The 25,188-nt window shown below is 41.7% G+C and overlaps 1 protein-coding gene across 3 annotated transcripts in view; it reads right to left on the reverse strand.

Moving 5' to 3' along the window:
- Nucleotides 1–3,113: 3,113 nt before the first annotated feature.
- The window catches only part of ANAPC10 (anaphase promoting complex subunit 10), a 124,643-nt gene continuing 102,568 nt past the window's right edge, over nucleotides 3,114–25,188 (reverse strand). For all 3 annotated transcript variants that reach the window (XM_077476977.1, XM_077476976.1, XM_077476978.1), the window contains one exon: nucleotides 3,114–4,168. In XM_077476977.1, coding sequence (XP_077333103.1) covers nucleotides 3,938–4,168 — 231 coding nt within the window. In that variant the 3' untranslated portion in view covers nucleotides 3,114–3,937. The remainder of the gene's footprint in view (nucleotides 4,169–25,188) is intronic.

A 25,188-nucleotide genomic window follows, 5' to 3' on the forward strand; every position in this document is an offset into this window, starting at 1 on the left:
GACCTAGTCTGCCGGAAAGTCCAGTCGTGTGTACGCGGCATTAGAGTCTGCAAAAGACTTGAATCTGGGGCAGAAGTTCACATTCCAGCAGGACAATGACCCTAAACATACAGCCAGAGCTACAATAGAATTATTTAGAGCAAAGCATATTCATGTGTTAGAATGGCCCAGTCAAAGTGCAGACCTAAATCCAATTGAGAATCTGTGGCAAGACCTAAAAATTGCTCTTCACAGATGCTCAATTGGATTTAGGTATTTGAGCTATTTTGCAGGGATGAATGGGTAAAAATGTCCCTCTCTAGATGCGCAAAGCTTGTAGAGACATACCCAAAAAGACTTGAAGCTGTAATGGCAACGAAAGGCGGTTCTACAAAGTATTAACTCAGTGCCGGTTCACACTAGTGAAATGCCAGACATCGCATGTAATTCGCAGCGCACTGCTGTTCACATTACATGCGATGTCTGTGCGGGTGCGATGTCCGATTCATGTCCGAACTGTCAGTTCGCAGTGCGATATGCAAGCTAAAATGGGGGTGTCGTTAACATATAATGACACTCCCCAGCAGTTCGCATATGGCAGTGTGAACTGCCGTGCGTGTCGAGTGTGATGCGGGAACCCGCAGTTGATTTGCAGGGTTCTCGCATCGCACTAGTGTGAACCGGCACTCAGGAGCCGAATACAAATGCACGCTACACTTTTTAGATATTGATTTGTAAAAAATGTTGAAAACCATTTATCATTTAACTTCTACTTCACAATTATGTGCACTTTGTGTTGGTCTATCACATAAAATCCCAATAAAATCCATAAAGTACATAATGATCCTGCGCAAAAAAATGTGTATAATAAAATGTGTATAATAAACAAGTATAAATCTTATAATAATGGGTCACTAGTAATAGTCCTAAATAATAGAGAAAATATGCACCATCTCATAGATCCGGATAGAAAAAGTCTTTTAAAATGGTAAATCACAAAAGACGCACTAAAAACTGGTTCCCACAAATAGGAGAGAATAATCAGCAAGATCCAAATCTGGGCTCTCAGAACTCTCACCTCCACTCCTTTGTCATAATCGCATCTGACTTATTCCGCATACACACGATCAGACTATCTGGCGGACTTGGTCCGGCTGTCCAGAGTCCGCCGGACAATCCGCCCGTGTGTGGCCTCCGGCTGACTTTTTTCTTTCCAAAAGTCTGGCGGACTTAGAAAGAAGTTTTGACTCAAAATTGTCCGCCGGACTCGCCAGTCCGGCGGACAATCCGGCCATCGGTGCGTTAGTCCGCCGGACTTTTGAAATGAACGGACTTGCCCACACACAGAGAAAAGTCCGTTCATTTTGAACGGGACTCCAGGTAGACGGGACTAGTGAAGGAAGTCAATGTCGCCGCCTTAGACCACCTGAGCTGTGCAATAAATTATTTTAAAAATGTGTTGTGGTTTTTTCTTTACACTTTTTTTCCCCAGGTGAATGGGTAGGGGTACATGGTACCCCAATACTCATTCACGTAGGGTGGGGGCCGGTATCTGGGGGCCCCCTTATTAAAGGGGGCTCCCGGATTCCCATAAGCTCCCCGTCCGCAGACCCTGACAACCAACGGCTAGGATTGTCGGGAAGAGGCCCTTGTCCTCATCAACATGGGTACAAGGTGCTTTGGGGTGGGGGGGCCACAGGGCCCCCCTTCCCCAAAGCACCCCCCATGTTGAGGGCATGCGGCCTGGTATGGCTCAGGAGAGGGGGGCATTCGCTCATCTCCACCCCCTTTCCCGACCGGCCGGGCTGCGTGCTCGGATATGGGTCTGATATGGACTTTGGGGGGACCCCCACGCCAGTTTTCCAGCGTAGGGCTTCCCCTTTAAGTCCATACCAGGTGACAAGGCCAGAGAGGTGTCAATCTCGCCGCCGACATTGACTTCCTTCGCTAGTCCCGTCTACCTAGAGCCACGTTCAAAATTAACGGACTTTCCTTCGTGTGTGTGGGCAAGTCCGTTCATTTCAAAAGTCCAGTGGACTCCCGCCATAGTTTGGCGGTTTGTCCGCCAGAAAAGTCTGGTCGTGTGTGGGTAGGTCCGCTCGTTCGGAAAGTCCGGCGGATAGTCTGATCGTGTGTACGCGGCATTAGAGAACTCTCCTGCTTGTCTTATTCTCCAACACCAGGGGGTCTTCCACTCCTTTACTTCTATAGCTCAGTGATGTGGACACATATATTAGACCACCAGGGGGCCATCCATCCCTGCAGCAAATGTACTGGACACCAGGTCACCACCTTCGCAGTATCATGTCACTCATTCAGAGAGAGAAAAGGGGGAAAGAAGCCTCCAATGGTGTAGTATTTAAAATAAAGTAGCTTAATTTATTAAAGTGAATAAGACTCTCACATTGCATTGACGCAAGACTGACGGAGGACACCAGATGGGCATTTTACTTAGAGCTGTGTTTTTATATATGCAATGTGAGAGTCTTATTGGATTTGCACCACACATTGCGTTTCCCATGATGGCCAAAAAGTTCAATTTTATTCTCATCTGACCAGAGACATTTCTTCCATGTGCTTGGGGAAGTCTTAAACATGCATTCCTATTTTTCTTTAAACAATGTTTTTTTTTTAGCCACTCTACCATAGAGCCAAACTCTGTGGACTGTATGACTTAAAGTGGTCTTTGCATGTCCTTCAGTGTTATATTTTGTGTTTCTGTTGCGTCTTTGATTAACTTTCTTGTCTGGCCTGTGAGTTTTAATGGGCAGCCTTGTCTTGTGGGGTTTGTAGTGGTGCCATATTCTTTACATTTTAATAATGGACTTAATAGTGCTTTGTGGAATGTTCAAAGTTTTTTTTTCTAATAACCAACCATGATCTACACTTCTCCACAGCTTTGCCTCTGACCTGTCGGGATAGCTCCTTGGTCTTCATGCTGCTTGCTTAGTGGTGTTGGAAGGACTTTTGAGAACTGGTGTATTTATACTGATGTCATGTGGCACTTTGGTTGCGCACAGGTGGACACTACATAATCATCCAATTATGAGACCTCTTAAGTTCTTTGCTTTGACCACATCTTATTTAGGTTTTTTTTTTTTTTATAGCAAAAGGGAGTAAATACTTATACACTGTCAGTATTTCAGTTTTTATTTTGTCTTGATTACAATTTTTTCTCAATATATTACATGGTAAAAAGCATTTTAAATCCAGGTTGAAATATAAATATATGAATATAACAGGAAAAACATCAAGGGGGCCAGTTTTTTTTTTTTTTTTTACAAAATGCTATAGTTGATTAAAGCAGAACTTCGCTCACAAAATGACTTTTAATCCCCACATCCTCTGTAATATATATATAAAAAAAATTGTTACCCCTAAGTGAATGGCGGGTTTGCTCCTGTAGCCTCCTAAAAAATCCCTGTCAAATATCCCAGGAGGCTACAGAAGAAGGGACACAAAAATGTACACTTTTGAAGGAGGAGGTACATTTATTTATTATTAAGGCGCACTCTTACTAAGCTTGGTACAAAAGCATATAATTAAATTGCAGGTATTGGATGATATGATGGTAAAGTGAAGAGACACCCCAAAAATACTATACAATTTATTGAAAAAGAAATATACAAAATAAAAGCAAAAGTAAAAAGTTATCATGTTTTTGGCATAAAGAACATTTCAGTGCAATGAACACATTTCAGAAAGAATGCAACATCAATTTCTTTTTTTTCATAGCAGTAGTACATGTTTGTAAAAATGTCAGCTTAAAAAAATATAAACACCACAATGAGGAAACAAACAAACTGTTCCCCAATATACTAAAACAGACTGGAAATTAAAAAGTTATAGCCTGGTGTCAAGTAATAAAACTATACATTTTGACAACAGCAATAAAAGAAAATAAAAGCATTCATATGTGACAATGCTAGGGTTAGCCATTTATTGGATCTTGGTTAGATCACCTGATGAAACGATGCATCATGAAATCAATAGTGGTACATCTGGGGAACTTTCCTATAGAACTCTCTTCCACTGGTGTGAAGACTTTAATCTGTCGCATGTGAGTGTCTCTCCCATTCTGATGATTTGCCAACACTGCTATCTGAATCATAAAGGTTCGAATGGGCTTTTTATGAGCATCAGTTAAAGGGATGTGTATCCAGCCACTGGGCTCAACCAGTTCAAGTTGCTACAAAAAAAGCAAAATAAAAGGGATCAAGAAGCAATATAATCAACATCATATTTTAGTTATATATGCAAAAACACAAAGTCCAAAAACCCAATTGCTGGCAAAAGTTAAAACAGTTGAATTATCTGTTTTCTGCCTCTGGTGGAGAGGATCAACAAGGTTGATTTTCAGTTTAAATGCCTATACTATAACTGCATTATAAGGCCTGGTTCACACCTATGCATTGTTTAGTGTGTTTCTGCAAAACTGAAAATGCACTACAGTCCATTTAACATGGTTTCCTATGGATGTGGTTCACATCTATGAATTTTATGGAAAGGGCCAGGGATTTTTTTTCTGGTTTTTGGCTCCACAGACTTCAATGGATCAAAAATGTGCATTGAAAAATGCAAAATACACCTGGAATATGCAAACTGCAACCTGCATAGGTGTGAATCAGGCCTAAAATGATAATATGCACCCATGTTTAGAAGAACTATCCTAATAGACAAGGTGGTACTGATGTTAACATTTAGTAGGCAGAGGCAGCAACCATTCCTGCAAAGAAAACCTGAGTAAAGGACAGCGACCTGCTTCCTTAAAATAAACAGTCTACTATGTCAAAGCCGATTTGTAAAAATAACAAAGAACGCAATACATGGGTTGAACAAAAATATGGAAACACCACACTATTAACAGGTGTGAAAGCGACAACAAGTTTTGCATTGAAAGTAGAAGTGATGTATCATGGGACAGTAGGCAGCTTAAACTAAAAAAATAAAAACACCTAACTCAATTAAATATGACCACGGCCTTGTTTATCGGTTTTCACAAATATAAACAATTAACAATTCACCATAAATAATACTTTAAAACGGTAAACAAAATCAGTGGGGTGCTCTTCGAATATCCCTCTGGTAGAACATCAGAACATTCCCAATCAGCTGACCTTTTTGATCCATCACAACCCCCCTATTGAAATCAATCAATGGGGGGGCTTGAAACTCTTATCACCACCATCCCATGAGGGAAAGGGAAAGCAATTCTCCCCTTTCCTCATATTCTCTTGCTTCTACTGTGAGCTTGTGTCCACAAAAAACTGTGCAGAGAGAACTCCATAAGAAAAACATTCACAGGCGAGCTGCAATTGCTAAACCACTAGTGACTGATATAAATGCTCAGAAGAATGGTGCAACACCCATAAATTGTGGACTTGCAACAAACAGGTATGGAGTAATTCATTGCATATTGATATGTACTAATTACAAGGCTGTTTATGTTGTGAAATCTATCTAATAGCACCCTTTTACCAAATCTAAATCCAGTATCGGATGCATGCACCCATTTGGTTTCAAGACTGTGAACAAATGCACTCATCCATGTCTTTATAGACCCTGCTTTGTGCACTGGTGCGCAGTCATGTTGGAACAGGAAGGGGTTATCCCCAAACTATTCCCACAAAGTTGGGAGCATGAAATTGTCCAAAATGTCTTGGTATGCTGACGCCTTAAGAGTTCCCTTCACTGGAACTAAGGGGCCAAGCTCAACCCCACACAAGAATCCCCCCTCCACCAAATGATATGGACCAGTGCACAAAGCAAGTTCCATAAAGACATGGATGAGCAAGTTTTGGGTAGACATGACTGGCCTGCACAGAGTCCTGACCTCAACCTGATACAACACCTTTGGGATGAATTAGAGTGGAGACTGCGAGCCAGTCCTTTCTCGTCCAACATCAGTGCCTGACCTCACAAATGAGCTTCTGAAAGAATGATCAAACATTCTCAGACACACTCCTAAACCTTGTGGACAGCCTTCCCAGAAGAGTTGAAGCTGTTATAGCTGCAAAGAGTGGGCCAACTCAATATTGAACCCTACAGACGAAGACTGGGATGCCATTAAAAGTTCATGTGCGTGTAAAGGCAGGTGTCCTAATACTTTTGGCAATATAGTGTATATACACACATAAACCTGTTCATACATTGTATATGAAAATTAAATTTTCAAACTACTGTATACTATTCAGCTACAAGAAATGCAATCAAGTGTTATATACATAAGCACTTCATTGTAATCTGTGAAGTCAGCAATGGACTATGTATAATTTGGCAGGATCTATTTAATATCCATAAAATTCCAGGATTAAACAATTTTTTGTTAGTTACCAGCACATTTAGATCCCCTGGAACCAATGTATTTGGCAGGCTAAAATTGTCCTCGTAAAAGTGTTTAGCATGAAAAAATAAAACATTTGAATGTTTCAACAGTACAGTTAACTTTACTCTAGAAATGATAAACAAACTGAATTGAATGTAATAGGGCATATTTATCAGTCTGATAATGGTCACCATTTCATTACCATGCTGCTGGTTACAAAGTGAAATGAAAACAAGAAGCTCATTCTATCATTAAAGTAGCTGTAAATCCCAATTGAAAGGCATTTAGTTTGCTAAAGCCCTATGTAACTGGGCTGCTTAGTGCAAAACCCTGCACAGAGCAGGTAAGTACTGTATAACAGATTTTTTACTAAAGGGTTTCAAATCACTAGTCTTAAAACTAATGCATATACCTACCTATTTTCTGGCATTTCCAGTCCGGTCATGTGATTGGCTCCCCTCTGCCATCTAGCCAACAATATATGACCCATAGATAGCCTATGGGTGACTTCACTGCTTAGGTATTCAAGCCCCTGTCAGAGCCCTCTCTCCTCTCCCTGTAGCCCTTCCTTGCTGACACCTGGGGGATCTTGTTACCGGACCAGAGCAGGTTGAGAATAAGTATATACCATATTTATCAGCTTATAACGCGCACTTTTTTCCCCTTAAAATCAGGGGAAAATAGTGGGTGCGTGTTATACGCCGACCCCCCACTGATTGTGAGACTCTTGTGGATTTTTAAATGGCAAGGCTGCAATGACAAGGCTGCAAATGACACTGACAAGGCTGCAATGATGGACAAGGCTGCAGATGGACACTGATAAGGCTGCATTGATGGGAATTTAAATGTAACCTGGGGTACGTGTTATGCACTGATAAATACGGTACATTTTTCTTCTACAGGTTAGTTAGTATAGTTGTTAGAAGGGGGTGGGAGAAGTTTTAGGATTACATAGTGATATCCTGGAATTGTACTTTAAAGCTTATTTTTTTCTGTCTGTGGCCAGTTGGGAAGATTTCTTGTCCAAGACAGCATAAAATAAGAGGCGATAATCCAAAACAATGGGGTATACCCTCTTACACAGCTGTCACCAGTACAGGTGTCTCCAATGTAAGATTTCCCCCCGCTTCCTGTTTCTCTGACAACATTGTGGATTTACTAATACTCTCTGTACATGAGACAATGGTCACTAGGGCAAAAAAAAAAAAAAAAAAGGGTAAATTGCTCCAGTGGGGTCAAAGACAGCAACACAAACCTACCAGGCGTTCTAACCCTTTCACGATTTATTAAAATTTTAAAAAAAAGCTATACATACCTATTGTAATTGCTTGCAGATAAAACAAGCAGTAGAATTTCTGCACTGTGAAGATGATGTGCATTTTATCCCATTATTGTATACCAGGGAATATGGCAGCTCTACGAGTACACAATACAAGCAACAAGCCCGAGATTTATTAAACATTCTAAAAAGAAAACTAAAAATAATCCTGTTTGTGAGCTTTGCCATCTAGGATTTCAGACTGCAGGGTGTTTGATTTTGCTTTACAGCAGGGATGTAAATATTTTACCTCTTCAGAGTCCAGGAAATGACTAGCAAAGGGAATCTGGATAGTTTTATGAATTTTTATTTACCTTCAAAAAAGTGGCATTAGTATTTAACAGGAAGAATACGGGGTGAAAAAAAAAGCTGACACTCATACCTGAATAAAAAAACATACCTAAAATGTGAAAGCAGTAAAAAAAAAACCAAAAAAAAAACCCAATAAAATAAAAAATTCACTTTAAAAAGATTTTAAGTCCAATATTTTAAAAGTAGGGTGTTACAGCATCTGGTGCCTACAGTAATATTACTAGAAAGCATTGATTTAAAGACTACCGCAGTTATCCAAATAATACCATCATGTCTATTAGGGTATTAGAAGATTCCACAATAACAATAAAGGAGGAAACACATTATTCAGAAAAGACCAGTCTGCATGGGCGATTAGGAAAAAAGGATTGAATGAAGAACTAGGACAGTCCCCTAGGTAAGAAGTTCTTAAGGTTGAACATCCATTCCATACTAATAGAGACTGGATTGCTTACTTAGAAAAGCCAAAGAGATCAGTAATGAAACAGTGTTAATATTCTACAAACCATTATGCCCAAGAGAAAAAAAGCTGTGCTGCAGTCCGGGCTGCCAAGCAGTCTGGGTCCGGACCGTGGTCCACCATTTAGTGATCCCTTCTCTAGTGTGTGCTTGTCTCAATCCAGAGCACTAAGTATCTTTTCTGTCTACTGCCTTGTTCCTCTATCTGCATGAGTCATTTCTGACAAGTTCTGACAAGGTAAAGAGGTGACAGTGGAGGGAGCTTGTGATGGACAGCCTCAGCTCTGTTCCTGTGTGCTGTGTTAAGAGGGTGTGCCCCTACCCTCCAGTCAGCCCTCCTCACTGAGCTCTACAGAGTGTAACTTCAGCTTCCCACCTGCTTCTTGAAAGCTCAGACAAGTTGCATAAATTCTGCACTTTGAAAGGCTGTAGATAAGAGAAGACTGCAGCTAAATAGGTACAATGTATGTAGCAGGATTTGGTTCATCTCTGTGTATCACCTAGGGCTAGTACTTCACTGGGTATATGTAAGGGTTTACAACCCCATTAAGACATTTAAAACAAAATAAATATACCCCAGTAAACAATGTTATAATTATTACCCGATGCTTGCAGTTTACAGCATTCAATGCTACTGGCTCCTCTTCCCTAAGTATTCCTTCTCTGAAATTCCGGTCTTCACAAGAAAGTGCTAACTGCAAGGTCTCTAGTCAGTTTGTTAGCTTGGAAAGGGAAGGGAGGAGCAGAGGAGTGCCTTTTATATTCTGCACTACAGGGCTGTGTGCTTCTGTTGATGCACACAGTGTAGGGGAGTATAACTCTAACTCTTTTTACCTTCTGCCTTTACAACCACTTTAAGCTCAGCATTCAGAGGCAGGAAAAAAAAACCTTTTGTCTTGTGTTTTTAAGAGAAGCTTTCTGTCAGAAAAGAAAAATGCTCTCGTTCTGGCACAACGTCATACGATGGTGGTCAGATTAGCCATGGCACAGCGATCATAAGTGTGCCGTGTTCCTGAGACACGGCATGACAACTATCTCAGCAAAGAGCTGCGGCTCTTTGCCCCTGTGATCGGCTGTATCCAATCACACGTAAACAAGGAAGTGCCGTTTAGCGGTTCTCCTTGCCTCACACAGACAGAGTGTGAGGTGAGGAGAGCCGATCAGCTGCATCTCCTCACAGGGAAGATTTGTAAAGGTAATCAGGGCACTGATCATCAGTGCCCCGATTACAATGCAGCCCCAGCAGTGCCCATTAGTGCTGCCACTCTGTGAACATCAGTGACACCAGTCTTTGCACATCAGTGCCACCTATTAGTGCTGCATATTAGTGTCTCCTCATCAGTGCCTCACCATCAGTGTAAAATGTAAAAATAAGTGTAAAAATAAAAGGTAAAATAAATAAGAAAAAAAAAGTTTTTAAACGTGCCCTGTCCCGCCGAGCTCGCGTGCAGAAGCGAACGCATACGTGAGTAGCGCCTAAATATGAAAACAGTATTCAAACCACACATGTGAAGTATCACCACAATCGTTAGAGTGAGGGCAATAATTCTAGCACTTGACCTCCTCTGTAACTCAAAACATGCAACCTGTAGAATTTTTTAAATGTCACATGTGGAGATTTTGAAGGGTAAAAGCTTGTCGCCATTCCACGAGCAGGTGCAACGTTGAAGCGCGACATGTTAGGTATCAATTTACTCAGCGTAACATTATCTTTCACAATTTAAAAAAATAATTGGGATAACTTTTGTTGTCTTCATTTTTTAATTAAAAAAAGTGTATTTTTTTCCAAAACAGTGCGCTTGCAAGACTGCTGCGCAAATAAAGTGTGTCAGAAAGTATTGCAACAACCGCCATTTTATTCTCTAGGGTGTTAGAAAAAAATATATACAATGTTTGCACGTTCTAAGTCATTTTCTAGCAAATATAATTTCGATTTGTAAGCAACAAGCTTGGTTTACAACAGGCCCGGTCTTAAAGTGGTTAAAAAGAAATCAGGTTCTAAAATGACAAAACACCTGTCTAAGTAACCTAAAAATGTGCAAGGCAGGAAAAAGACTATGCTTTTATAAAACACAAAATGTGCACTTACATCAAAGTAGTAAACATTCAACTCAAGAAAGCAGTTCTAGAAATCATTGATAACTGATTAATGTCACAGTGGCTGCTAAAAAATAAAATACAAAAATGACATACTCCTATTTTAATGAATCATGTTATTTTTGCTAGGGATTACATTTGTAAGCAGGCTGTAAACTGGCAGAAAGTAAGAGCTACTTTTGTTGCAAAGAACATTTCTTTATTTACTTGCACAGACCTTGGTAAAACAAGGACACCATGCTTTTGGTTAGACACCTCTTGTTAAATACAAAAATAAAATCTAAACATAAGGCAAAAGTGTAATAGGGCATGAAAGACTTGGCTGATCAAGAAGTGTCTTCGTGTGGATACATCACAGAAAAAAAATGCTAAGGAAACATAAAGCAATTTGCCAGAAGATCTGCATGCATATTTTCCTGTCTGGAAGGTCCTCAATAATAAATGTCATGAAGTAAAAAAATAAAATAAAATAAGACTTGCTCTCAAATCTATAGTCACTTGTCCTTTAACAGATATGACGGCTGAGCCACAGCACTGTACCTGTCAACACGTAAAGTGTTACAATCTGGCCTTATGCCACTTCTTTTTTATGTAGGAAGAAGACAAACTTGTAGAAGTGAGGCAGTAGTTCCAAAAAGGGAGATGATGCTTGGTCCAAAAGAAACTTCCACAGTTCCAAGCAAATTAAAAGGATAGCCCCTACAAGAGACGCTTTAAGGAAAAACCCAAACAAAAACAAGCAGAATTGATTCTAGTGAAAGAGTCAATTGTAGGAAAAAAGCGCTTTTATAGCAGCAAAACAGTTATGAGACATTAAGACCACCATGTAAGGAGATGACTTCTGCATCTTTGGCAGCTTCTAACGCTAGATCGCAAGCTTTGATTTTCACTTGAACAAGCCAGAGAAAGGTAAAGTGAAGAAAGAGCTGCAGGATAGACAAGCTTGGTGGCAGGAGTAAACATGATCTCCATGAAAAAAAAAAAAAATGTATAACTAAAGTAGACGAAGGATGAACATACATTAAGACTAAATATGCTTTTAAGATTTAACTTTCAAAATTCCCCCCTCTCGTGCACATGTACAAGAGGAGGAGGATGTGGGTTGCCCACAGGAACCAATTGCATTCCATATAACATTCACCTTGTATTTATTGAAAAATGAAAGGAAACTTTTGAGAGTTGGAAAACAATAGCATTATAAATAGAACTCCAAGAATATAAATTCCATAAATGTTCTATCCTACTATTCTAGTATTTAAAATGTTCAAGAACCTCCGTAATATATGCAATGAAAAGTGTAAAGCATTCATTTATCCAATACATGACTGTAGAAAGTATGGCTATGAATGCTCAACTCCTTGGTTACCTCAAATTATATATTATAGACCTTGATTGGCTCATTTCACTGGCCTTCCATCTCTGAGATGGCAGACCATTATGAGAAAAGAATATGAAGATAGATTTAAGATTTCTTTGATATTTAAAATGCATTTCTTTAATTATTAATACACAACTAGATTCAGTTTTTTTTTATATATATTTGGCAAACCATCCACCGCTACAGACTGTGGTAAGCAATGTTACCATGAGATCGACTTCTCAGTGGCTTGCAGCAGCTGATTCATAGGGTATCACTGATGTCAACATTGGAAGTAATTAAGGGAGCTGCCCTCTTGGCTACACTGCCTGTGCCACACACAACGATATACAGTATGAAATGTCTGTGAATGCAGACACTGAAGATATCCTCATAGTAAAAAGAAGTTGCCTATGTGTACAGTGTCAAGCAACAGAACCTGAGTAATCATTAAGAAAAGATGTGACCTGGCACAACCCTCTATAATAATGGCAGGCCTCCATGCCTATTATGCGTACAGAGAGAAAGAGGAAAAGTTGGGACTTTGAGTGAAGCCTGTCATTATAAATAGGAAAACTATTTTTAGATTTTTTGTTGTCAAGATCCTATTTGAGCATGCCAAATCATGAAAAACCATCTATAACAATCTATAATAATTTAATCGTAGTCTACAAGACTTATGTAAAAAAAATAAAAAATAAAAAAAAATAAAAAAAAAAGCTTACAGTATGGGGTACACAGTCATTGGACATGATTAACATACAGGATACAAACAAATCAAATATTACAAGGCTATACATACATATGATAAAATATATGTCTTGGCACCTATTGTTGGAACTCTATGCGTTTCGTGAATCACGTTAACTCATCAGGAGTATGGATGTAAAAATTCAATCACTGTAAGTTTGAGAAGTCAGATATATAAATATAGTAATAAACCCTTCATAAAAATGAGGGAGGGAAAGTTTTCTGAATGATACAAAAAAGTTCCCTTAAAAAGGCAGTTGGATATACTGGTACTTACAGATCAGCCCAAGAACTGAATTGGCTCATGCAGGGGTAAAAGGAGTGGAAGAGGGGGTCCCCATCACATGCCCAGCCTGGAGCTGAGGCAGGAAACCCAAACCAAGTCAGGGGGTCAGCTAGCAGGCAGTTCAGGTCATCACAATGCAATCACAAAGAGGATGACAATCCGTACCAATCGGGAAAATAATGATTGTATGGTGAGTAGTGTGTGAAATTGATGAATAGTGAAAGTATATAAAAAAGTGAAAATAATTATTAAAAAAATAAAACAAAAAAATTGGGTAAACAAGGAGTGTATCTAGAAGTGTATCTAGAGTGTATCTGGAAGATGATGATTGTATGGTGAGTGGTGTGTGAAATAGATGAATAGTGAAAGTATAGAAAAAAGTGAAAATTATGAAAAAAGTATAGGATTTTTTCATTATCTTACCTGTAAAATGATTTTCTTTGAGTACATCATGGGACACAGAGTTAGTCTAATATTCATTACCTACTGGGTTATACTTCATCTCCAGGTGAATAGACACTGGTAGACCAAAGGTCTTTAGATAGGAAGTTATCCCCTATATAACCCCTCCCATGCAGGAAGTACTTTCGTTTTATAGCAAGCACTGAATCCTCAAAAAAGAGGGTGGAGACACAAACAATAGCCATCAGCCCTTTTACGGCAGCCCGCAGTTCACTGTGGCCGAAAGCCGAATTCTCGGCTGCTCGAACATCCACTTGATAAAATTTTGTGAACGTATGCACTGAAGACCAGATAGCAGCCTTACAAATCTGAACCACAGATACCTGATGGCGAAAAGCCCACGAGGTTCTTACACCCATGGTAGAATGAGGTCTCACCCTAAAGGCCGGAGCTTTACGTTTCAGACCATAGGCCTGAATGACCAATTGATGGACCCAATTAGCAATGGAAGCCTTGGAAGCTGCCTGCCCCTTCTCGAGTCCTTTTGGCAAACAAAAAATGAGTCAGATTCTCGGCTATCCGCAGATCTAGACAAATAAACTATGACTGCATGGATAACGTCTAAGGAATGCAGTCATCACTCTTCCACGGAACGAGGATGAGAGAAAAAAGAAGGCAAAATAATGTCCTGATTTAAATGAAAGGCTGACACCTCCTTTGGCAAAAAGGATGGAAAAGGTCCTAACACGACCCTGTCATGGTGAAAGATCAAGTATGGTTCCCTGCACAAAAGGGCCGCCAACTCCAATACCCTTCTAGCCAAGGTGATGGCCAACATGAAGACCAGCTTTGTGACAGCAAGTCTAATGGAATTTCCTTGATAGGCTCAAATGGATGTTTCTGTGACACAGACAACACCAAGTTCAAGTCCTAAGGAAATATAGGTAACCTAAACGAGATTCCCTCTGCATGAAGCTTCGGACCAGCGAATGGGAGGCTAAAGGCCTTTGGAAGCATACTGACAAGGCCGAAATCTGACCTCTGATTGTACTCAAAGCCAATCTGATTTCCATAGCTGACTTTAGAAAACAGAGAATTCTCCCAATCACTTATTTCCGAGGATGCCATTTTCTGGCTTCACACCAAGCAATATAAGTCTTCCAGACCTGGTACATATTCCTAGTGACAGCTTTTCTAGCATTCACTAGGGTAGACACCACTGGTCCAGAGATGCTATTGTCCTTTAAAACCCTGGCTTCAAGAGCCATGCCGTCAAATTTAGAGTTTGTAACTTAGGGTGGAATATAGGACCTTGAGACAATAGATCGGGGTGACGTGGAAGCGTTCATGGCCCGTCTATTGTCAGTCTCACAATCTCCAGGAACCAAGGTCTTCTGGACCAGGCTGGTGCCACCAGAATGGCTGGAACCTCCGAATTCTGCGTAACAAATGTGGAAGGAGAGGGATCGGTGGGAAAGAATAAACCAGGGACTACTGGCTCCATGGAACTATCAGAGCATCTGCTCCGATTGTCAGAGGATCTCTTGTTCGGGACACAAACTGTTGTAGTTTGTTGTTGAACCTGGATGCCAGTAGGTCAACCTCTGGGCATTCCCAACGCTGGCAAATTTCCTGGAACACTCCTGGGTGTAGGGACCACAGGTAGATCTGCTGGCGGCTGAGATAATCTGCCTTCCAGTACTCTACTCCCGGGATATGGACTGCTGATAGAATCAGCACATGTTTCTCTGCCCAGGCTAGTATGTGGTTCCCCTCCTTCAGAGCTGAACAACTCCTGGTACCACCTTGGTGGTTTATATAGGCCACTGCAGTGGCATTAAATCGGACTGAACTCTGATAGGGCAGTCCTGAACCTCCACCATCCAGGACCGTAGGGCCAGACGTACTGCCCGTAACTCCAGAATGTGGATGGGCGGGATCTCTTCTGTCCTTGACCATTTCCTCTGAGCTGTGAGCCCCTCTAGGGTAGCTCCCCTGAGAGACTAGCATCTGCAGTCAATACTCTCCAAGTTACTGGGAGGAAGGATTTCCCTTTCGCAGGTTCTGACCAACCACCAGTTTAGGCTTAAGTGTGCCAGAGGCAATAAGAACATTGGATAATCCAGGGCTTGTCCTCTCCTGTTCCAAGCCAACAAGATGTCTTGTTGTAAAGGCCTGGAATGGAACTGGGCATAGGGCACTGACTCGAATGAGGACACCATCCTCCCTAAAAGACGCATTAAAAAGCCGAATGGAGGGTTGTCTGGTGCCCCTTACCCGAACGCACCTTATCCTTTAGGGCACAGATCCTTTTGGGTGTCAAAAATACCCTTGCTTGGACCGTATCTAGGATCAGACGTAAATACTTTAGACTTTGAGCTGGTCTCAAGGCTGACTTTTCAGTATTTATGATCCAGCCTAAGCTTTCCAAATACCGCACTGTGTATGTTATCCTCTGTTCTAGAGCCAATAGTGAGTGATCATTGAGCAGGAGGTCGTCCAGATACCAGATAAACAGGTTTGAGTAAAACCCTGCATCTCTTTCGGATACAGGAACCTCTCCAATCACTCCTTGAGGCACTAAATGATGTAGTGCCTGAAACAATAAGTCTCTTTTTGGAAGATCTGAGAGAACGCTGGATCTTAGAAACCTCTGAGGGGGAACTCCAGCTTGCAACCGTGGGATATAGTTGAGGTGACCTACTCATCCTGAACTATTGTGCTCCAAATATTCGCAAAGTGCAGCAGCCTTCCCCCCACCCGATAGCATGGGGGCATCTCCTCAAAAGGAGGGCTTTGTGCTGGGTTTAAAAAAGTTTTGGACCCAGGGCTTTTTCTGGCCCTGGCCTTGCGGGTTGCCCCTGGCTCTAGTGCCCTGTTGGCGGCAGAACTGCCTTGGCAGTAAGGCACTTGAGGAAGCAGTCCCTGAGGTTTTTAAACAAGGGATGCCTGGTGCTTTTCTTCGGCTGACCAGTTCTTAAGCCACAAAAGTCTGCGCAAACAAGAAACCTGCTGTTCTGAATCCTTTAAGGCGTCAACAGCAAAACACAGCGCTTGAGGAATATCTATCTTATTTTCAGCTACATCATCCTCCCGGTTAGGCCTGTCAGGCCTTCTGACCTGATCCTTTACGAACTGGGAGATACCAATTGCTGCAACAGCTGGCTGAATAGCAAAACTGGCCAAAGAAAAGGAAGCCTTTAATAATGACTCTGATTTCTTGTCAACAGGGTCTTTCAAGTACTGTGCGTCTACCGGAGAAGTTAAGTTCTTATTTAAGGAAGAGACTTCTGCATCTACGGCTGGCATGCCCCACTTCTTAACCTTTTCATCCATGGGATATAAAAGGGAAAACCTCTTTAGGAGGAAAAAAAATCCTGTCAGGATGTTCTCAATCAGCATACACCACCTGTTCCAACAGAGGGTGTAAGGGGAAAGCCTGTGCGGCCTGAAGAGGCCTCAGGGACCCCAAAGAGGACCAGGGGGGCTCAGTAACCTCTGTAAGAGGCAACTTAAAGGCAGAACGAACCATCTCGGTAAGTCTGGAGTCTGCGACTGAGAGCCAGACATCAACTGGGTATCTTTTTGTCCAGATTGCTCAGAAGCAAACTCATCTGCCAAGCCCTCCACAGAAACCTGAGCTTTTAGCTCTTCGCCATCCTCAACCCATTCCTGCTCCAAACTAGGAGGCTCCAGGGAGGGGGATCTGTCACACTTCTTGCCACCCTGAGGGATGGAGGCAATCATGCCAGCAATCCTGTTCCCGGCTAGGGCCAAGAAGAGTTCATCCTTGGTGATAAAGGGTGAAGCAGCAGCGCTGACTGTAGGCACAATATCAGATAGGCGCAGTGGCTCAGTTTTGCCCAGAAGCCTCTGGTCTTTCAGGGGATACAACACCAGGGGTATGACTAGGTTCATCGTGAACTACTGATGACATAGGAGTGGCCTTCCCTATAGTGTTAGTCTGGCTCCTTTTTTGAAGACATTTACAATCCATGAAAAGAGAGTACCTGGGTGTAGCATTAACCACTTCAGCCCCGGAAGATTTGCCTGCTTATTGACCAGGCCATTTTTTTGCGATACAGCACTGCGTCTCTTTAACTGACAATTGAACGGTCGTGCGACACTGTACCCAAACAAAATTGACATCCTTTTTTTCCCCACAAATAGAACTTTCTATTGGTGTTATTTGATCACCTCTGTGGTTTTAATTTTTTGCGCTATAAACATAAACAGAGTAAATTTTATTTAAAAAAATTTTTTTTATGTACTTTTAGTTATAATAAATATCCCCATTTTATTTATTTTTAAAAAGCTATTTTTTCCCTCAGTTTAGGCCAATATGTATTCTCCTACATATTTTTGGTAATAAAAATCGCAAAGTTATAGCATCTACAAACTATGGGAAAGATTTATGGCATTTTTATTATTTTATTTTTTTACTAGTAATGTCGGTGATCTGTAATTTTTTAATCGGGATTGCAACATTATGGCGGACAGATCGGACACTTTTGACACATTTTTGGGAGCACTGACATTTATACAGCGATCAATGCTATAAAAAGCACAGATTACTGTGTAAATGTCAATGATAGGGAAAGGGTTAAACACTAGGGGGCAATCAAGGGGTTAACTGTGTTCTCTTGTGTGTGTTCTAACTGTAGGGGGAAGGAACTGACTAGAGGAGATGACAGATCGTTGTTCGTAGCGGTCTCTCCTCACAGAACAGGGATTTGTGTGTTTACACACACACACACACACACACACATCACTATTCTGGCTCTCGTGTACGTGATGGCGCGTGGTCAGCGGTCATTGCGACTGCTGGCCACGAGCGTCTGCTATCTCCACTTAGAGGGCCGACGCACAGCTACAACGGTTCACAGGAATGTGCCAACCTGCTGCAGTATGACAGCGGTTGGTCGGCAAGTAGTTAACACACTTCAGAAGGGAGACCCTTTAATAGGGCTCACCAAGCCCCTATGCAACAATCCTGCTAAGCACCTTTAGCCTGCCAAGCAACACCTGGTGACTCACGTGACCTGGGTAAGGAGAAATGAACCGCTGAAAATGCTTGGTTCAGAGCCTGTTCTGTGTCCCACCTCTGCCTTCTGGAAGCACTGCATGCTTGGCATACACAGCTTAAATAAGCTGGCTGTGCGCCAGAACATTCTGTGCATACGTGCGGGCGTGGCTGTATTCGCATATGACGCAAATGTTAGTGTGCCCAGATAAAGGCTACAACGCATGTGTTGCTCCGCAAAGTCACATGTGCCATGGCCATCAAACTGCTGAATACAGCAGCGCTCTAGCAAATATGCCATTGCGAACCAAGGCGAAATGGCGCACCGTCGCAACGCCGTCATACAGGTAAAAAACAGCCAGACAGAAGCAAAAAAGGTACACTTTGCAAACACCCACAACTAGCCCAGAACGCCCCCGTAATGGTCACCGAACACAGGTGTCCAGCATCTAGCTAGCTTTACTGATTGTTACAATCACTGGGACACCCCATAATAGTAAATAAAGGGGTTTACTTACCCATCCAGGCGCAGTGCAGCTTAGAAACTTTGAGCACAATCTTCACCCATTATGGTGGGTTCCTGTCACTTGAGGACCTTCGAGGGCTGGGTACCCTTTTCATGTTTATGGTCCACTCCCTTGGACCAGTACAGCACCCTGCAGGAATGCCTTAGCACTGTGGTGTCCATGAATCCACTTTGCAGGGTCCAGCACCCGAAGGTCGCATTATAGGTAAAACCTTGCAGGATCTCGAGTCTTCTTTGTGAGGCTCAGGCACCATTTATCTAAGCATATAGAGCCTGTGTCAAATGGATCCGATAGGCCAATCCCTTGATTCATTTAAGAACCGTTTGTGGGACTAGAGACCCGAAGCTCAGAGAGCTGCAATAAACTTGCCCATCCGCCTTGCAGACACTGGTAAAAACTGAAATACTTCCTGTATGGGAGGGGTTATATAGGGGATCACTTCCTGTCTAAAGACCTTTGGTTTACCAGTGTCTATTCACTTGGAGAGGAAGCATAACCTAGTAGGTAATGAGTATTAGCCTAACTCTGTGTGCCATGATGTATGAAAGTATGAAAAAGAAAAAAAAAAAAGAAAGAAAAAGGAAAGATCCGCACCCGCTCACCCTGAAGCACAAGATGGATAATAAACGTCCATGCCCCCCCAGCGCCACTAGGACGCGGCTGGCAGGGCGCAATGCATGGCGCTGATGCACAGGAGGGCACCTCCCGCCACCACCCAAATGGTTTGGATTTCCTGCCTCAGCTCCGGAATGGGCATGTGATGGGAACCACCTTTTCCACTCCCTTCACCCCCACATGAGCCAGTTCAGTTCTTGGTAAGCACTATACTGTAAGTGTCAGTATATCCAAATGCCCTTTAAGGGAACTTTTTTGTATCATTCTGAAAACTTTCCCTCCCTCATTTTTATGATGGGTTTGTTACTATATTTATATAACTGACTTCTCTGTACTTACAGTGATTTAATTTTTGCAACCTTACTCCTGATGAGTGAGCGTGATTCACGAAACCCATAGAGTTCCAACAATAGGTGCCAAGACATATCGAGTTTCAATCCCGCAATTCTTTATATATCATGTGTACTATCTGATATTTATATTTTATCATATGTATGTATTGACATGTAATATTTGATTTGTTTGTATCCTATATGTCAATCATGTGCAATGACTGTGTACCCCATGCTGGAAGCATTATTTTTTACACAAGTCTTGTCGACTACAATTCAATTATTATGGATTGCTATAGATGGTTTTTCACGGTTTGGCATGCTCAAATAGGATCTTGACAACAAAAAAATACAAAAATAGTTTTCCTATTTATAATGACAGGCTTCAAAGTCCCAACTTTTCCTCTTTCTCTCAGAACTTGAATTATCATTTATGGTTAAATAAAATATCCACTAACATAAAGCCCCTGAGCCTGGCTGTGAACGAGAACTCACTTGAGATTTTTGGTGTCGTGTTTGAATTGTATGGGTAATTTGAATTCTACCATAGCAGTCTAAGTTACCACTTAGCAAAACATCAAGAGAAACAGACTCGTAATCATTAATAAAATGTGGAACGATCTTACGGTTGACTATCTGATCCAGTACAACAAAATTAGATCAGTAGACTTTTAGCAACCGCAGCACAATTCAAATAGGATTTTAGTAAAACAATAATGCCTTCTGTGGACAAAAACAAAACAAAAAAAAACATTATTGTGCGCAGTGTTCAACTAAAAAAATACTGCAGCCTTTCCCTTATCCCCCTTCTAATTGTGACAGTGGGCCCAGGATCTTCTTCCCACACCTGCTGTCACAATTTGAAAAGAACGGGACCGTGTGGACAGCTACACAGTCTGCAGGAGTCTGAGATCCGGTAGGTGCAATGTTTTAGAGGCCAACATATATATATATATTTTAAATACACGTTTTTGTAGGTTGGAAAAAATGTGTATTTAATATTTTTTTTTTTGAAAGGCAAACTTATCCTTATCAGTTTGGTATAGGTGAATTATCATCAATGACTACAGTTCATCTTTAAAGAGGTTGTAAAGGCTCAAGATTGCTTACCTTCATGCATTCTATGCATGAAGGTAATAAACCTTCCGTGTGCAGCAGCGCCTCCAGCTCCCCCCACCTCCCCAGTACTTCCCTGAGCCCCATCTCAATCCAGTGATGTGCATGAGAGCAGTGGCTCTCCAGGGTCTCTGCCTCCTCATTGGCTAAGACATTGCCTCCTGCTACTGGCAATCCCAGCCAGGTGGACAATGAGGAAAGAGCAGGGGTGGGGCCGAACTGTGTTCTGTGTCTGAATGTACAGAGCAGCAGCTCAGGAACAAGCCTGCACAGGTTCCCTCATAGCAAGCTGCTTGCTATCGAGGCACTTGGTAGGAGGGAGGGACCAGGAGCGCTGGCGGACCACCCAAGAAGAGGAGGACCGGGGCTGCTCTGTGCAAAACCACTGCACACAGCAGGTAAGTATAACATGTTTGTTATTTTAAAAGAAGAAAAACCTTTACTGTCACTTTAAATTATATTTAACCACTTCAGCCCCGGAAGGTTAGCGCGGTCGTACAAACAGAATTGATGTCCTTTTTTCACACAAATAGAGCTTTCTTTTGGTGGTATTTGATCACCTCTGCGGTTTTTATTTTTTTTGCGCTATAAGAAAAAAAAGAGCGACAATTTTGAAAAAAACAAAAACAAAATTTTTTACTTTCTTCTATAAAACACTTAAAAAAAAAAAAAAAAAAAACATTTATTCATCAGTTTAGGCAAATATGTATTCTGCTACATATTTTTGTTAAAAAAAAAATTGCAAAAAGTGTATATTGACTGGATTGTGCAAAAGTTATCGCATCTACAAAATAGGGGATAGATGGCATTTTTTTATTTTTTTTATTTTACTAGTAATGGCAGCGATCAGTGATTTTTAGCAGGACTGCGTCATTGCGGCGGACAGATCGGACACCTAATGGATATTTTTGAAACTTTTTGGGGGAATCAGTGACATTACTGTAGTAATCAGTGCTAAAAAATATGCACTGTTCTTGTACTGACACTGGCAGGGGTTAACAGGGACGATCAAGGGGTTAAATGTGTTCCCCGTTTGTGTTTTTTAACTGTATGAGGAACTGTGTGACTGGGGAAACACACAGAACCGTCTTCCTGCATAGCAGAAAGAAAGGATCTGTGTGATGTCCCCTGTCAGAACAGAGATCTGCCTTATTTACACAGGAAGATCTCTGTACCATCACTGCGGGGAACGATCGTGGGTGGCCGGCAGACAGAGTCTGCTGAACCCACTGATTGGCTCCCCTGCTGGCCAATGGCCCCGCCCCCACAAAAGCGAGTTCCTGTGCCGACGTACAGCTACTGCGATTTGCAGGAACGAGCCACCTTGCCACAGTATAATGACAGCGGCTGGTCGGGAAGCAGTTAAAGTTGGCACCCCAGCTCAATCAGATCTGAAAATTGTCACATGGTGGACAATCCTTATTCATATATGTGTGAATTACATCTATTAGCTGAGATTAGATTTTTTTTCTATTAAAAGACAACCTATATTGTGCGGGAACTATCATTTCTGAAAATGCTAGTTCTCTGATCGTCTCTTACCTCAGTACACTCCGAATCACTGACCAGGAACAGGAACGTTTTTAAGTTGTTGGATTAACATGCTGGCCAGGTAACATTTGCAGGAGAATAGTTCAGCAATGGCAGCCTCTATATATTTACTATAGATGTCTGAGTGGTTGAAGGTGAATTGACCCGTTTAGTTTCCTATTAAACATAAGCAGCAATGACTTTCGCAATCAGCAAAGTCACACATTTACAAAAGGCATGTGTTGGTGCCATATGATATTGAAAGTATGCTTATAATTACAGGAAATGTCTCAAAGGGTAACTAAACTTTTAAGTTAGCGTATTTATCGGCGTATAACATGCACAGGCATATAACATGCACCTTCATTTTAAGATGGAAGTTTTAGGGAAAAAACCTTAAAATTTTAAATAAAGAATTTTGAAGCAAATTAAGGGTCAGTGTCCATCAATGCAGCCTTATCAGTGCCCATCTGCACCCTCGCTGTTGCCCAGTAATGAAGTCAGATCAGTACCCATCTGCAGCCTTGCCATTGCCTATCATTGTAGCTTCGCCCATCATTGCAGCCTAATCAGTGCCCATCTGCAGCCTTGGCCATCATTGCAGCCTGATCAGTGCCAATCTACAGCCTTGCCCATCATTGCAGCCTAATCAGTGCCAATCTGTAGCCTTGCCTATCACTGCAACATGATCAGTGCCCATCTGCAGCCTTGCCAATAATTGCAGCCTAATCAGTGCCCATCTGTAGCCTTGTCCATAATTGCAGGCTGATCCGTGCCCATCTGCAGCCTTGTCAATGCCGGGATAGACAGAGCCGGATCTCGTGTGTACTCGGCTCGCAGTCACGCCCAGTCCTGCCCCTTGGCTTGGCTCCTATGATGTACATAACAGCGGTCCAATGCCGGGACATCAACGCTAGGAGCCGTCTATGGGGCGGGATTGGGCATGATGGCAAGCTGCGCCAAGCACACAGGAGATTGTGGCTCTGTATTTAGGCAGTGTTCGTTCCCTCCTTCCCCTCCGAGGCAGCCTATATCAGCGTATAACATGCACACACAATTTTCCCTATTTTAAGGGGGGAAAATTGCGTGTTATACGCTGATAAATGTGGTAATCATAATTGACTCCCCTTCCCATGCTAACTATATCCCCTAATAAGACTAGCGAGAGAAAAAAGCCCAGGTGGTGCTCTGAACCTCTTTTCAGCCAGCATGGCTATATGGAACTGCATGTGTGAGGCCTACTCTTCAGAGGCCCCAATGGAAAAGTCTGCAGCTTATCTCTATAAAATCTGAATAAACCTGAATGCATCTCACTCATAAAATGTGGAGAAAAGCAGATGTACTGTCTTCGATTGCTAATTTATTACAGTTGGATTCCTTCAGATTTTTTTCCTTTTAAAATGGTTTTGGATCATTTTAACTGTCTTTTCACAGTTAATAAGTTTCAAAACTGATGTTCTAAACCCCCTTTTTTTTACAGTAATGTGTGCGCACATATATATATATACACACATACACACACACACACACACATATACATACATACAATCTTTGTTTTACAAATAAACATTTAATATAGGTTAGCTAAACATCACAGAAAAAAAAAAACAATCCACTGCAGAAAGAGGTATCCAATAAAAATAAATGTTTATGTTGCAGCTTGAGCTACTGTAAATAGGTTTTGTACAACAAGGTAGGTAGACAAGAACATCCTAGAGCAGTGATGGCAAACCTTGGCACCCCAGATGTTTTGGAACTACATTTCCCACGACGCTCACCTACACTGCAGAGTGCATGAGCAGCATAGGAAATGTAGTTCCAACACATCTGGGGTGCCAAGGTTCACCATCACTGTCCTAGAGCTTAATCCATTAATGGAATATAATACTACATAATATTAATTTGCAGTATTTCCCATTTATCTCACTTTATTTTATTTATTTTTTAATACCAGCGAGAATGCAGAAAAAAAAAAAGAAAAAAGAAATATATATATATATATATATTAGCTTTTACAAGAGGCCTCATGATTTAAAAGTATGCCACATGCCAAAAAGAAACAAGACCACTGTGAAAAAAAACAAATGCAAACAAATACATTTAAAAAAGTGAAGATAACATATAGTGCAAACCCAGAAAGTATTCACAGTATTCTACAAAAAATAATCCATAACGACTGACTTTTTTATTATGATACTACAAGCTTGGCACACCTATTTTTGGGCAGTTTCTCCCAAGCTCCACCAGATTGGATGGGGAGCGTAGGTGCACATTTTTAGCTCTCTCTAGAAATATTTAAATTGGGTTCAAGTCTTGGCTCTGGCTGGGCCACTCAAGGACATTCACAGTGTTGTCCTAGGGCACTCTTGTTATCTTGGCTGTGTGCTTAGGGTCGGTGTCCTTTGGAAGATGAACCTTTGCCCCAGTCAGAGCACTCTGGAGCTGCATTCATCTTTCCCTTGATCCTGACAAGTCTCCCAGTTTCTGCAGCTGAAAAAACATTCCCACAACATGATGCTGCCGCCACCATGCTTCACTGTAGGGGTGGTATTGGCCAGGTAATGAGCGGGCCTGATTTCCTCCAGGCCAAAGAGTTCAATCTTTGTTTCTGAATTTCATGGTCTGAGAGTCCCTCAGGTGCCCTTTGGCAAACTCCAGGCGGGCTGTCATGTGCCCTTTACTGAAGAGTGGCCTTGCGTCTGGCCACTCTACCATACAGTCCTGATTGGAGTGTTGCAGAGATGGTTGTTCTTCTGGAAG

Source organism: Lithobates pipiens, unplaced genomic scaffold (genome assembly GCF_037356315.1).
Source record: "Lithobates pipiens isolate NorthernLeopardFrog02 unplaced genomic scaffold, aLitPip1_a1.2 Scaffold_13, whole genome shotgun sequence".
NCBI classification, from domain to species: domain Eukaryota; kingdom Metazoa; phylum Chordata; class Amphibia; order Anura; family Ranidae; genus Lithobates; species Lithobates pipiens.